Below are 16,007 nucleotides of genomic sequence, written 5' to 3' on the forward strand. Positions count from 1 at the left end.
AGAGAATCTCAGGGAACCGTGGAAGAGTATCAAAAGATCTAAGCAGAATCTGAGAAAAAGGAATATGGGACAGGAAAATATTTGAAATGATGTCAAAATTTTCCTAAATTGGGTAAAGACCAATTTACAGATTTAAAACCCTCAGAGAAACCTTAAGTAGGACAAATATGAAGAAAAGTATCCTTAAGCACAATGTTGCCAAACTGCTGAAAACCAAAAGTAAAGGTAAATTCTTGAAAGCAGCCAAAGAAAAATGACACATTATATTCAGGAAATCAAGGATTCTAAAATGCTGACTTCCATTCAAAACTATGGAGGCCAGGAGACAGTACTAAAAGAAAAAAAAAGCCGTCAATATAGAATTCTATATTCAGCAAAAAATGTCCTTCAAAAGGCATGTGTTCTCAGATGTCCACTACAAGATTTGCTACAGGAAGTTCAGGCTAAAAGTCCTGACTGAAGGAAAATAATACTACAAGGAAATTAAATTTTCAGAGAGTGTCATATATGATTTATTTTTATTTTTTAAAAAGATTTTACTTATTTATTTGACAGAGAGAGAGAGAGCACAAGCAGGGGGAGCAGCAGGCAGAGGGAGGGGGAGCGGCAGGCAGAGGGAGAGGGAGAAGCAGGCTCCCTACTCTGTAGGGAGCCCGATGTGGGGCTCAATCCCAGAACCCCGGGATTATGACCTGAGCCGAAGGCAGATGCTTAACCATCCAAGCCACCCAGGTGCCCCTCATATATGATTTATATACAGGTAAATACAAATAATTTTTAAATATTTTTTACTTTTAATTCCTTTAAAGCAAAAATTAAAACATTGTCTCTGGAGTTTATAATGCATCCAATGAAATACATATGGCAACTATAACAAAGTGTAATAGAAGGAAGAATTCTACATTTTAGATGAATATAGTATTGAAAAGTCTATTTTTAGAGTTATTACACACAGAAATAAAAAGTATGACTACAGAACGAAATACAAATTAAGATTGGATCATAAAAAATATACAATAGAAGATAGAAAAAGTAGAAAAATTAATAAAAAGGTGAACAAAAAGCAAATAATGAAATGGTATACCTAAATCCAACTTCATCAATGATTACAGTAAATTTCAATGGAGTATGGACTCTTCAAAAGGAGTGATGGCCATGTCGGGGCGCCTGGGTGGCTTGGTTGGTTGGGCGGCTGCCTTCGGCTCAGGTCATGATCCCAGGGTCCTGGGATCGAGCCCCGCATCAGGCTCCTTGCTCAGCGGAGAGCCTGCTCCTCCCTCTCCCTGCCCCTCCCCCTGTTTGTGCTCTCTCTCTCACTATCTCTCTCTCTGTGTCAAATAAATTAAATAAAATCTTTAAAAAAAAAAAAAAAAAAGGAGTGATGGCCAGGCTGAATTGAAAAACAAGACCCACCTATATATAAGACTTACTTCAATATAAAGATATAGTAAGTTAACAGTGAATGGATGGCACAATGAGCTACCACTTCATACCCAGTAGGATGGCTATCATCAAAACCAGATAATAACAAGTTGGTGAGGATGTGGAGAAACCGGAACCCTCATATAATGATGGTAGGAATGTAAAATGGTGCAGTTGCTTTGGAAATAGTCTGGTCATTCCTCAAAAGGTTAAACACACAGTTACTATTTGACCTAGCAATTCCACTACTAGATATATAGCAAAGAGAAATGAAAACCTATGTTCACACAAAAGCATATACATGAATGTTCACAGCAGTGTTACTCATAATAGCCAAAAAGTGGAAATTACCCAAATTAACCAACCAAATGAAGAATGAATAAAATGTGGTATATCCATACAATAGATTATGTTATATTAAAAAAAATGAAGTACTGATACATGCTACAAAATGGGTAAAACCTGAAAGCATCATGCTAAATGAAAGAATATAATCACAAAGGGCCACATAATGATGATTCCATTTACATGAAATTTCCAGAATAGGCAAATCCATATAAAAATAAAATCCACTAGTGGCTGCCTAGGGCTGGAGGAAAATGGTAGTGACTGCTAATGGGTACAAACCACTGAATTGTACGGTAAGTGAATTATAGCTCAATAAAGCTGTTTTTTTTAAAAAAAAACCCGGATTGATGGAAAAAGATTTATATATAAATTGTAAGCGTAAGAAGGCTGAAATGGTTCTATTAATATCAGATAAAACAGGCTTCAAAACAAAGAACACTCCCAAAGACAAAGAGGAACACTTCATTAGGAAGACAGAACAGCTGTAAACATGTATGTGCTTAATAACAGAGCTTCAAAATATAATAAGCAAATGTTAAGAGAATTAAAGGGAGAAACAGACCAATCTAAACTTAGATGGAGATTTTAACATTTTTGTGATAGAATCAGACAAGTAAATCTTTAAAAAATCAGTATCAGCAGCAACTGATAGAACTAGATAAAAAAATCAGTAATGACATGAGTCATCTGAAAATACTATCAGCCATCCTGACTTAACAAGTATACAATAAACATTCTGTCCAAGGGCACAAAGAACATTCACCAAGATAGACCACACACTGGGCTATAAAGTAAGTCCCAGTAAATTTAAAAAGACTAAAATTATCTAGAATGTTCTCTGACAAAATGAAAGTAAATTAGAAGTTACTAACAGAACATATGTAGAAACCAAAACACTTGAAAATTAAACGAGACAGTTCTAAATAATCCTTGGATGAAGGAAGAAATCACAAGAGAAATTAGAAAATATTTCTAGGTAAATAACGATGAAAACAAACGTATAAAAATTTGCGAACTGTAGCTAAGGCAGTGCTTAAAAGTATTTACTGCTTTAGATGGTTAATTTAAATTAGAAGACAGGTCTAAAATCAATAATCTAAGCACTTACATTAAGAAGCTAAAAAATGAAGGGTAAATTCAAAGTAAGTAGAAGAAATAATTTCTTCTTTTGAAGAAATTTCTACATTTGAAAATGTAGAAATCAGTAATACCGGAAACAGAAAGCAGATAAAATTAACAAAATTCATCTTTGTAAACAGAAACAAAACGCTTGACTAAATTTTTTTTTTTTTTTTTTTTGACAGAGAGAGAGAGACAGCAAGAGAGGGAACATAAGCAGGGGGAGTGGGAGAGGGAGAAGCAGGCTTCCCGTCGAGCAGGGAGCCCGATGCGGGGCTCGATCCCAGGACCCTGGGATCATGACCTGAGCAGAAGGCAGACACTTAACGACTGAGCCACCCAGGCGCCCCTTGACTAATTTTTTAAAAAAGATTTTATTTATTTGAGAGAGAGAGCACGAGAGAGAGACAGAGAGCAAGCAAGGACAAGCAGAAAGGGGGAAGGGCAGAGGGAGATCTCAGGACCCTGGGATCATGACCTGAAGCCAAAGGTAGACGCTTAACCAACTGAGCCACCCAGGTACCCCACCCTTGGCCAAACTGACCAAGACAAAAGAATATATATATATATACACACATATATATATATATATAAAATAGAACAGAGAGAGAGGGGACGCAAATCATCATTATCAGTAATAAAGGAAAGGCTATCATTACAGATCCTACAGATATTAAAAAGACAGTAAGAGAATATTAGTAACAATTTTACGTTGACAAATTAGATGAAATGGACAAATTATAAAACACAACTTATATAAAGCAACACACAATGAGACAGAAAATGAGTTGCCTTATAATTATTAAAGAGAGTGAATTCATTATCACAAACCTTCCAGGGCCAGATAATTTTACTGGTGAACTTTATCAAACATTTAAGAAAGAATAATTCCAATCTTACAAAAATTTTTTAGAAAATAGAGGAGGGGACAGTTTTCAACTCATTTAGGTGGGCAACATTAACCTAATATCAAAACCAAAGATGCTACTATAAAAGTAAAAACAAATATCCCTCATGAGCAAATTGTAAAAACTCTTATAAAATATTAGCAAACTAAATCCAAGAATATATGATAATTTATCATGATTAAATGAGGTTTACCCCCAGTATGCAATGTTTGTTTAACATCTGGAAACTAATCAATGTAATTCATACTATTATGTGAGTAAAAAATAAAAAAAACATATGATCATCTCAATAGATGCAGAAAAAGCATTTAACAAAAAAAATTCAACAACATCAGAAAACTCAGCCAATTGGGAACAAAAGTAAACTCCTTAACTTGATAAAGGACATCTATGAAAAACGTAAGACTCACATCATACTTAATTGTGAAATACAGAAGGCTCTCCAAGGATCAGGAATAAGACAAAAGTGCCCACTCTCACCATTTATCTTCAGTACTGCACTGCAAATTCTAGCTATTGCAACAAAGCAAAAAGGACCAGCATAAAGGTCAGAGAAGAAGGAAAACTGTCTCCATGTAACTGTTTATGTAGAAAATTACCAGGAAAATACAAAACAAGTACTAGAACTATTAAGTAAATTTAGCAAAGTCATAGGATCCAAGCTATATACATATAAAAATAAAAGGTATTTCACAAACAAGCAGCAATCATGGAATATGAAGCCACAAAAACTCTTCAATTTACAGTGTTATAAAACAAAATACTTAGGAATAAATTTTTTTTTTTTTTTAAAGATTTTATTTATTTATTTGAGAGACAGAGAATGAGAGAGAACACATGAGAGGGGATAGGGTCAGAGGGCAAAGCAGACTCCCTGCTGAGCAGGGAGCCCGATGCGGGACTCGATCCAGGGACTCCAGGATCATGACCTGAGCCGAAGGCAGTCGCTTAACCAACTGAGCCACCCAGGCGCCCTTTAGGAATAAATTTAATAAAAAATATGTAAAACTTGTATACTAAAACTACCGCTGAGAATGATGAAAAAGATCTAAAGAATAGATATAAAACATGGAATGATTTCAAAGTTATACTGAGTGAAAGAGGACTTACACAAAAGAGTATATTTGTACGACTGCAATATTATATTATATTATATTAGGTTCTGGAAGAAGCATTCAGTAATCTATGGTGAAAAAGGGAGGAAAGTGATTGCCTTGGGGGAGAAGACTGACAGGGAAGAGGTAATGTTGATGATGGTTATGTTTATCTTCGTAAAAGTTGGGTAGCAGGTATATGTATTGTCAATTCAGGGAAAACACGTATCTGTATTTTACATCAAAAGAGATGGCTAGGGCGCCTGGGTGGCTCAGTTGGTTAAGTGACTGCCTTCGGCTCAGGTCATAATCCTGGAGTCCCGGGATCGAGTCCCGCATCGGGCTCCCTGCTCAGCAGGGAGTCTGCTTCTCCCTCTGACCTTCCTCCTTCTCATGCTCTCTCTCATTCTCTCTCTCGCAAATAAATAAATAAAATCTTTAAAAAAATAATAATAAATAAAAATAAAAAAAAATTAAAAAAAAAAGAGATGGCTAAAAAAATACTGAACTCTATAGTTAATGATATACATGCGTAAGTATTTTGAAGGAAATATACCAATGCATGTAATCTACTTTGAAATGTGTCATAAGATAGTCTGATAAATGAATAAATGGATAGATACACGATGAAATAAGCAAAGTAAAATGTTGACAGTGGAATCTAGTTGGTGGATATACTGGTATTCACTAAGAAATTCTTTCAAATTTGCTCTAAGTTTGAAAATTTCATAATAAAATGGTAGGGAAAAACTAAAAGACAAAAGTCTTCACAGAGAACTCTCAAGATCAGTGAAATAATAATAAGTCCCATAGTTAAGAAAAATATCATTGTAGTATAGCACATTTTCAGTAATTTTATGACCTCACTTATAAATTACTACTTTTGAAATAACATTGAGTATATACATCAACTGAAATTAAAACTGTATGTTTACCCTTCACACAAGTTAGCATCCACCTAATTTTTTTATTATGCAGAGAAATGAATCATGTTTTTTCCCCCAGACAGCTAGACTCCTATTTTTGGTTACAAAGTAGGAAGAATTATCATCATAACTGAGTTAAGAAGCATGCTGGTGGAAAGAATATCAGACTGGATATCAGAGATTTGGGTGTGAAGCTCAACTCTTACTATTAAAGGACGCTTAGATAAACTCCTGAGTTTCTCTTCTATAAAATAAGAACGATATATTGATCCCTAGCTACTTGACTGGTGTGTTGTGAGAATGAAATGAGGATGGCACAGAAGAAGCCATAAAAGTTCACTTCAAATTCAGGTTACTAAAATTAAACCTAAGTTCTGATATTGGCAGAAGAATCAGCTTTTAGAAAAGACGAATGATGAAATCTGAGGAAACGGAGAAGTTGGAGAGCTCAGTGACATGTTATCAATGATGTTAAAGAACGTATAGGCCAGCATTCTTATCCCAGTTCTATTCCTACCCACCTCTGTGGCCCAAGTGAAGTGTCTAGGGTTTTCTGGCACACAAAATCCTTACAGCCTTATTCATTTACTGCCCTAAGGTAAACTTTTTGTTTATCTAGCATTGTTATGTTAGTATTGTAACTATGATAATAGTTCAGAATTATTAAAAACCCTCTGAACCATAATTCCACAATTAGCATTTTCTACTCCACACCTCCACCTCATTTGGAGAAAAAAATTTTGAATATTAAAATTTAATTACAAATATCTAGGTCAAACTGACATTTGACTAATAGCTTCTTTGGCCTGTACCACAGTATCTCTACCCTATATCCAGGTAGGGGCTAAATAATAATCCACTGCATTCTCAGAAGTGTGGTGCTTAAGAAAACAACTGTTATTGTAGATCACAGTCAAGAACGCTACAGCAAAGTCTGGAGACCCAAATAGCAGTAAAATCTAGGCATTGCAGTCCATCCACATAATTCAAAGATTCTAAAAGCCAGTGTACCAGTAGCAGGGGTAAAAAAGAATATCTCAGGAAAGTAGAGATTAATCTGGTGAGGGTCTGCTGTAAACAGAAATTAAAGCAGGAACTATGTAAGTTAACCTGTCATGCAGCTATAAGTTCTAGAAGTGGTTTTGATCATTAAACAATTGAAGATAGTAGAGGCCCAAAGTAACTCATGTATCCTCTATATTTATAAACACTGAGTCAGAAGAGTTCTGAGTTTACTCAAAGCCAAAAGGTGGGTGGGTGGAAATAATGTGACATACAGCAAAATAAAGGAATTATATAATAAACATTTGAAGGACAATAAGGAAAATGAGTGAAAAAAGTATGTTATCTTTTTCTACTACTATTATTATAAAACAGAATCCTATTTCTGTAAAGGAAAAAAATATACACACACAACAGAATGTTAACTATAAATTGTTTCGGGTTGGTTAGCTTATATGCTATTTTTATTTTACATTTTCTCAACTATTTTTTTTTTCAACAAACATTGCTTAGAAATATAGGAAAAACAGTTACTTCAGTGAGAAGCTGTAAAATTTGATCATCTAATTTCTGAAGCTTCATGTCGTTATGAAAATTGTTTTCATGATTAACTTTCTCCGGCTCAGAAGATGGACATATAGATATAAATGATGTCAAACCAGTATCTGTTGGTGATGCAAACTGATCCAAGGGAGCTATCTCATCGATGGGTGGTGTTACCACTGGCATACTATCAATTATCTATGATACAGAGAAACAAACCAAGATCTTTTAAGTTTACATTAATTAAATTTGAAGGTATCTTTTATATTAGAAAAAAACAATACCATACCTCATCTTCACTTATATTTAGGGGAGAATCAGAAGAAACTAAGTTATCCAAAAGACCTTCTAAGCACTGTAGGCGTGATGAATTTATTTCTGACAAATTTACTGGCTCACCAAATATGTTCTTGCAGTCTAGGATTCTAAGCTGTGGCAATGTCTGGAGCATAATTGCTCTGTACCCTTGGAAACAAATCATTCAAAATAAAAAGTCATGCATTAAAAAGTTAATTATTTCTCAAATACACTAAATTTATCACCTACCAGATATATCACCTGAATGATAAAATTAGTCCTGGAATGCAACTAATAAACTTGTAATAAAAGCTACTTAGTCCTTCTCTAGTATGTAATCGTTAAGTATAAAACAAACAAAACACTCCCACCACCCCTCCCACATAGTCCTCCTGGTGAAGATCAGAAAGTTAAAAATCATTATTGCTGGATTTAGCTTTTGTAAAATTGCTTTAAAGTTATAAATGCATGATACCAGTAAGCTTATTCTGAACAGAAAGCTAAACATGTCTTTTATTTGTAATATAATTAGTATAAATATAAATCAGGATAATGTGGGTAACCACCAGAAATTCAGAATTTTGCTAGTGAGGCCTTAAGTATTAGTAAATTAAACTTCCCCATCTTTCTCCCTTAAATTAGATATAACTAAGATTAAGATAGGCAATCTATCAACTATTCAAGAATATGTTTATTTTCCTTAAGTACAATTAAATATGAGAAATCTGACAAGTTAACATTAATTTGGTGTCTAGGCTAAAAGAAACAGTTTAACTTTGCTTAACTATAATGTTAAGACCAAGTATTTCTAACAAAGGCCAGTGAAGTGGTTGGAAGAACTCCAAAAGAAAGAATCTGGCAAATCAATTTAAGAAATTTTGAGAGGAGAAAGGTTATTTTAGTATCCCTTTAATTCTAGGGGGAGGGCAACCGTGTTGAAATACCTAATCAAAGTGAAAAACAAAGGTTCAAATTGTAGGAACCAGAGATTCTTAAGGCAAATTGTCAGGGAAAAAATCCAACTTGGGTGAGTAAGGAAAAGAAGAAAAAAGTTGTTTTAGAAATAAGGCTTTTTTCCCCCCAAAACAGGGTTTCCCCAGAAAACTGAAGTCTCTCCTGATTCTTAGGTAGACTCTACTATATGGCCTTAGGAAAATAGTTCATCTCACATCTATTATATTCTTCTGTGAAATAAAATTATCACAATAGGTTTCCATTCTGGGAAAAGCCTTCATACAGTTGCATATTAATGACAGAATGGAGCCAACTCTGTAGCCACCTTCTACCCAAGCTGATCTTTGGAATATATATTCATATTTTCCATTTGTATCTTATTGCTTGGTTAAGCCATTTGAAATAAGTGATAATAATAAGAAATAGTAGTCTGGTCTGCTTTGTATTTACCAACTTCAGTGATTCTGAATTCGATCAAATGGCATTTCAGCAGCATCTTCAATATATCGTATTAAGTTTTCTTCCTTACAAAAATCATTTATTTATTAAACACATTCACAAACAAAATTAAAAAGGTATACAGGAAAAAATTTTCCTAATATTTCCTGATTCCCAGCTACCTTTTCCACCCTTTCTGCCATTTCCCGATCCCTACCTACTTAATACTGGAGTTAGCCATTGTTATCAGTTTCTGGTATAGCCTTCTGGATATTTTATATATACAATCAGCAAATACACACACATATTTTACCCTTTGCACATAAATGGTAACCTATTATATGCAATGTTTTCAAACTTGCTTGCTTTTTTTCTATTAACAGTGTATCTTGGAGATAATTACGTATCAGTAGCTAAAGATTCTATATTCTTTTTTTATGGCTGCATACTATTATACTGTTTAAGAATAGATTATAACATAATTTAATTTTGAGGCATTCACTTATCAAATATAAAACTGTCTAAATAGAATTATTTATCTGTGCTCTCTTAACCGCAATCTGTCTTAATAAAATTATTTATTTCCAATTATGTTTTTTCAAATATATAATAAAAAGCTTAAGACAAATAAAAGGGTCATAAACACCAGTCACAGAAAACAAAGGAGCTCTGAATATTAACTGTTACAAAAAGTATTAATTGCTCATACCTGGAACACGACAGACAGGGTTATCTTCTCCATTTTTTTCCAAAATAAGATTAGTCAAGAAGTTCAATCCTACCACACACTGAAGTAAGTGATGAATACTATCTATACAATTACTATGTAGGTCAATATATCTAAGTTTATGTTTAATTCCATGAAGGGGAATCAAACCTGCAATAAGGAAAAAAAACTCTTGATGCCACTGAAGTCATTTTTCCAACAGCTAATTAAAGTTAATTTTTATATAAATTAGATTTTGAGGCAAAGAAGCAGCATTAATAAGAAGTCTCCGTAAACAGCCACATCTAATAAACAGCGTATGAGTAAAGACATTTGTTGTTTTGAAGAAACACAGGGTTAGCATCCCTTTTGAGGCCCTAGCCCAGAGGTTCCTGGTCTTTGGTTCTCTTCAAACAGAACATATGGACCTCTCCAGGTCAATGCATGTACTTCTAGGAGAAGCATAAAGCAATGGCTTCAGGCTCTCAATCAACACATTATTTTTGATTAGCAGATACAAGCAAACCCTGCAGTACTCTTCAATTTTATTGGTTTGAGCATAAAATACAAATAGCACCCATTTGATTTAGTTCCCTGGTAATAATTCTTACACGAGTTTATCTAGAGCATGGTAATGCTAACAACTAGATTTGCAGCAGAGGTTACTGGTGCCTGGTACCACGTCTCCTTGACCAGCCTCTGACTTCAGCTGCAGCTGTGGTGGATGGGGCCATGCATGCTGACAGTTTACCCCACTGGAGCACTTCATGTTTCTCTTTTCTTCCCTCAGAACTCGCTTTAAAATGGAGCTTCTGAGCAAAGGTACAGCCTGGAAATGGCCTTTGATGTGCCAAATCTACAATTCAAACCATGAAACCCACCCCCGAACTGAGACTTACACATATACATACACACATGTCTAACAGGGTTCTCAAATTTAAGATAGAATCCTTACTTCTCATCCCCTCATCTCTAAACCTGTTTCTCCCTCAGTCTTTCCCACATCAGGAACCAGTCCCATCATCCACCTGTCGCTACAGAAAAAACTCAGTTAACTTATCTTTGATTCCTTTTTTCTTCATTTCCTTATCTCAATCCATCAGCACATCCTATGAACTCTACCTGCAAAATATATCCATTTGCTCCTCTACACTATTTCCACCCTAGTCTAAGTCTCCATCATCTCTCACCTAGACCACTGAAATAGCTTCCTAACTGGTCACCTGACTTCCACTCCTATCCTCCTAAAATCCATTCTTCACTCATTCAGCAACCAAAGTGATCCTTTAAAAACACATATGTCACTTGTTTAAAGCCCTCCTATGGCTTCGTATTGCACCTAGAATAATATGCAAACTTTTTACCGAGTATGAAGCTGTGATCTGGCCTTTGCCTACTTTCTCATCTCTTTTCTTAGCACACTAACCCCTCATTTGCTATGCTCTAGCCATACTACCCCTCTTTCTGTTCCTTTATCATGACAAGGTTGAAGGTGCCTTAGTGTCTGTGCATGCACTTATCATATATACTGCCTTTATTTATTGAACTCATAATGATCTATTAAAACTTACAGGGTTGTCTATTATATTTTCTTCGTATTTATTATAATGTGATATGAAGTCACTAAAACGCACCCTTTTAGTGTATAGCTCAACGTACGTAAACAAGCATACACAGTTGTGTAACCACTACTATAACTGCGATACAGAACATTCTATCACTCCGATCAATGTGTCCCATCTTCAACCCTTGGCAACTAATGATCTAATTTCTGCCACTGTAACTTGCCTTTGTCAGAATGTCATATAAATGGAATCATATAGTGCATCTTTCTGTGTCTCACTCCCTGCACTTAGCCTAATTCTTCTTAGAGTTGTCCATGTTGCTGCATATATCAACTGTTCATTCCTTTTTATTGCCAAGCAATATTCCATCATGTGGATGAATCACTATTTGTTTACTAGGTGATAGACGTATGGATGGCTTCCAGTTTGGGAAGATTATAAAGAATCATATAAACATGATTATATAAAAAGCTATATAATCATATAAACTTTCATGTACAGATTTTTGAACAGACATGTTTTCATTTCTCTTAGGTAAATACCTAGGAGAGGGCCTGCATGATTATATGGTAAGTGTATGTTTAACATTATAAGAAACCTTCAAACTGTTTTCCAAAGTAGTTGTTCCATTTTCAATTCTCCTCACAATGTGTACAAGTTCTAGCTGCTCTATAATCTCACCAGTATTTTGTATTATAAGTTTTAAAACTATCTACTCTAGTAGGTATGAAGTAGATCTCATTACAGTTTTAGTTTGTATTTCCTTAACCACTAAAGATGCTAAACATTTTTTTTTTTTTTTCATGTACTAATCTGCCATTTAGATTTCCTCCTGGGAAAGGCTCTGCTCAAATCTTTTGCTTATTTTTGAGGGGTTGACATGATCTTATTTTTTGCTTTTCTTCCCCACTACAATGTAAACCCTATGACAAGAACTTTATCTATTTGTTGTTTTTTTAATTACTACAGAACAGTATTTGATACAGTGATCTTCAATAAATATTTGTTGAGTAAACGAATGAGCAATCTTATCCAAGATTCACATTTTTCAGATAAGGCAACTGCATCTAAACAGTAATATTCTTTGCTCAACATCACATAGCAGTGACAGAGCTAGGGTTAATACTCAATTCCAATACTTTCACAACTTTGGGGGAGAAAGTTTTAAAAAATTAAAATATTCTTGCTATTCCAGCTTAACAGTAGGGAGTAGATTGCTTTAATTTTTTGTATATTAAATACCTGCTGTAGGCTAGTATTTTTCTAGTATGGGAGAAAAATAAACACATGAATAAGATTTTCAAAAATTGACAGGATTATGATGATAATTAGAAGAATTCTGCCAGTTCTAACAGATAATTCTAAGAATTATCACGAAACTTTGTTCAGTTTATCAGTGTATCACTTTAATCAATTAAAAAATAGGTAAAAATGTTTAACCTTCTTAGACCTGCTAAAAGTCAAAAAGAAAAGAAAATTATTTGATCGTCAATTTACAATATAGCCTTTGGAATGCAGTATGGTCCAATATGCTATATGATCCAATATGGTAGCACTAGTCACCTGTGGCTTTGTAAATTTAAACTAAAATTAAATTACAAATTCAGCTCCTCACTGCACAAGCCACATTTCAAGTGCTCAAAAGACACATCTGGCTATTTGCTGCCATGTCAGACAGCATAGATATTTAATATTTTCATCACTGTAAAAAGTTCTATTGGAACTATTCTTTATATAATAGCATATCGATCAATTATTTAAGATTAAAACACTATTTTCCTGAAGTCCCTTCTATCCAAGTTTTTTCGGTTACTGATCACCTAGTTTGTATTCCTATTTTTTATTCAGCCATAGCTTTGGCACCAACAAAAAAAGAATTATGTCTGAAGCAGACTCTCTAGATGGTATTTTTGGTCAAAAACAGGATTATTCAGTTTTCAGCATGCTGAGCTTAGCCTAACTCATCACATGTGGCAAACATTCAGCATTATAGAAAACATAAGATTATCTACTTACCACTAAGATCATTTATGTGGTTATAAGATAAATTCAGTCTAGTCAGATTAGTTAGTGCTTCAAGTCCTAAAATAAAATAAGATAAAATAAAGCTATATAGTATTACAATACTATTTCAGACAGTTTTGAAGCAACTCTATAGTCCAATAACAGTGAAATCAATTTTACTGGTATTTTGCAAAATACTTAAAAAATTGTTAACTTTTCTAGAAGAAAACTTTTATGTAGTAAATTTTAAGGTCAGTTTTCAAAAGTTTATGGTAATATTTATTCCATTCTATTGGGAAGAAGAAAAGTGGACTTAAATAATCTTCGTTATGCAAAGTATCACATGAAAATCACTTACAAACCTTCTATTCTTGTGATCAAATTGCAGGACAAATTTAAAGTACATAGTTTTGTCAGTGTGTTTAGCCCTTCAATTCGATTTATTTGATTAGATGACAGATCTAAGTGTTGTAAATTCCAAACATGATCAATGGCTTCGATTTTTGAGATGTTATTGCAATGAAGATTGATGGCATGAAGGGATGAATCTAAAGATAACTCTGATATGCTACAAGAGAAAATATAGATTATCAAAAGTAAGAAACGGATTTAAAAATTATGACCAAATATAATTAAAATCAACCAAACAGCATGTAGATGATAAGCATGTGCTCTACTCATTCTATAACGAAATCCTTCCTACTTGTGGTAGTCTTTTCACATCTCATAAGGGACCGTGCTTCTTACCACTCTTTGGTATTTTGGACCATACAGATAAACAAGAAACCCACTCAAGAAAGGGAAGTGACCCTGGGGCATTTCTACCTTCTATAAGCAACCAAGTCATCAGCATATAATGAAAGGTGTAATTGTAAAGGCCCTGGAATCATAATACCCCAGTTCAAATCTGCATTCTAGTATTTTTTTCTTTTTTGCTAAATTATTTGAATAAATGAGTTAACCTCTCTAAGTCTCTATTTCTCATTTCATTTATCTCACAACAATTCTAAGCAATAGGTATAAGCATACTGAAGTTTGCAGAAATTAAATAACTTGTCCAAGTTCTTGTAGTTACTACCTGAGGCAGTATAAATCCAGATCTGGCACTGTAGCTTGTAATCTTTCTTTACTGTCTGCAACAGCTATTTAACCCAGAATGTAGTTGATTTCAAAAGAAACAACCAGTTATTACTATTTCTAGTGAAAAAATCCATCCTCCCTTCTATACATTTGGAATGCACCTCCCCTAAATAGAACTCATCTCCTCATTCTCTCAAGTACTGCCATTTATAACCAGAACCTCTCCTAAAGATGGTCATTCCAGGAATAAAAACTACAGTGCACAAAGTTCAGAGGTGCTGGAAGGAGGGACAGTCGGGAATAGGGACACGCAATGTCATGGGCATCTGTTCAATGTTCTGTAGCAGCTACCGCAGAGGAAACTTAACTCTGGCAGTAGAGAAGTGAGAAGTTTAGTAGTCAGGGAGTAAAAAGAAAATAAGGAATTCTGGTGTGCTTTCAAATTAGCATCAAGAATCTCAAATTCAAAATTAAAAATCAAAAACACTTTAAATATGCCATAAAGTCATTCAGCTCCTCCCTTAGATTTCAGAATGAAGCACATAATAACATGTGGAAGAAAAAGATAAAGCATTTGTAAATTTGAAACTACCAATCTGTAAATGTGACTGTTGAAATGTTTTCCAGTTACCTTGCTACTGTCATTTACTGAGCTATCCTTGTGCTATTAACACATGCTCTTAATGACAGTCATTTATTTTCTGACACATTTCAGTTTCTGGAAATTAGTACTGTGCAGATAATGTGGTACAGCAGAAAAAGCAGAAAGTGAAATTAGACAGCAATAGGTTTGAATTTGAACTTAACTGCTCACCAGCTGGAAGAATTTGGGAACACTATTTAGATCCTCTGAGTCTCAGATCTGTCACTTGTAAAATTACTAACTTGCAGAATTATTGTGAGGGGTAGTGATAACATATATATTTACACATAGATGGTATTCAGTAAATGGCATCTATTATTAAATATAAATGTAAATATTCCTTTAAAAACCATCTCCCTGGGGTCTTTGGGCAAAGATCATGAGATCATGATCCAGAACAAGATGGTTTAATTATCAGCAGCAAGGTTCCGCATAGAGCAGGGCATGCCACAAAGGAACATAGATAAGTCCACTATGGAATTGCCTGTATGTAGGTCAGCATGACTAATCACAGAGGGTAAATGGAGAAATGTTAAGAGGTTAATTCCGAAAAGGTAGGTAGGGACCAGCCGGTAAGGCGGAATGAAGAACCTAGTACGTCATGCATAAATTTGGGCTGCATGAAAGAGGGAAATGGTTAGCTAAATATGATGCTTAGTAGTCTCAAGAAGTTTATGGATATATGTATCATTGTGCTCTGCAAAGGAGAAATTAGAAGGGAGGCAAAGAGAATTGAGGAAAACCTAATGAAGAGCAGTAAACCTTCGCTCCACGGTTGCCGGCCAAACCACAGCGCCACTTTTTGTCAAGGTAAGAGAAAGAGCAGAAGAGACAAGATAGAACCCGAGGACACCAACAATTACAGAGCAAGCAGAGGAAGAATAATCAGTAAAGAAAGGAGAACCAGTAGAGACGGAGGATGGCAAAAGACTGGTAGAGAAGGAGATCGTAGGGTAGT

At 34.5% G+C, this 16,007-nt stretch overlaps 1 protein-coding gene across 7 annotated transcripts in view; it reads right to left on the reverse strand.

Annotated features, from left to right (window-relative positions):
- The window catches only part of LRRCC1 (leucine rich repeat and coiled-coil centrosomal protein 1), a 40,010-nt gene that overhangs the window by 23,550 nt on the left and 453 nt on the right, over positions 1–16,007 (reverse strand). For 4 of the 7 annotated variants that reach the window (XR_010410615.1, XR_010410616.1, XM_045896302.3 and 1 more), the window contains exons 2-6: positions 13,689–13,894; positions 13,339–13,404; positions 9,761–9,928; positions 7,652–7,827; positions 7,354–7,560 (exon numbers count right to left, since the gene is read on the reverse strand). Coding sequence is in view for 5 of the 7 variants with exons in the window: in XM_045896302.3 (XP_045752258.1) it covers positions 7,354–7,560; positions 7,652–7,827; positions 9,761–9,928; positions 13,339–13,404; positions 13,689–13,894 (823 nt within the window). In the remaining 2 variants the exon portion in view is untranslated. Of the gene's footprint in view, positions 1–7,353; positions 7,561–7,651; positions 7,828–9,063; positions 9,138–9,760; positions 9,929–13,338; positions 13,405–13,688; positions 13,895–16,007 lie in introns of those variants that run through there. The other 3 variants (XM_045896304.3, XM_045896306.3, XM_045896305.3) reach the window with 3 other exon arrangements.

The sequence above is a fragment of the Mirounga angustirostris genome, unplaced genomic scaffold (genome assembly GCF_029215605.1).
Source record: "Mirounga angustirostris isolate CCGP_5_RB_7025 unplaced genomic scaffold, mMirAng1.0.hap1 SCAF_4, whole genome shotgun sequence".
Taxonomy (NCBI): domain Eukaryota; kingdom Metazoa; phylum Chordata; class Mammalia; order Carnivora; family Phocidae; genus Mirounga; species Mirounga angustirostris.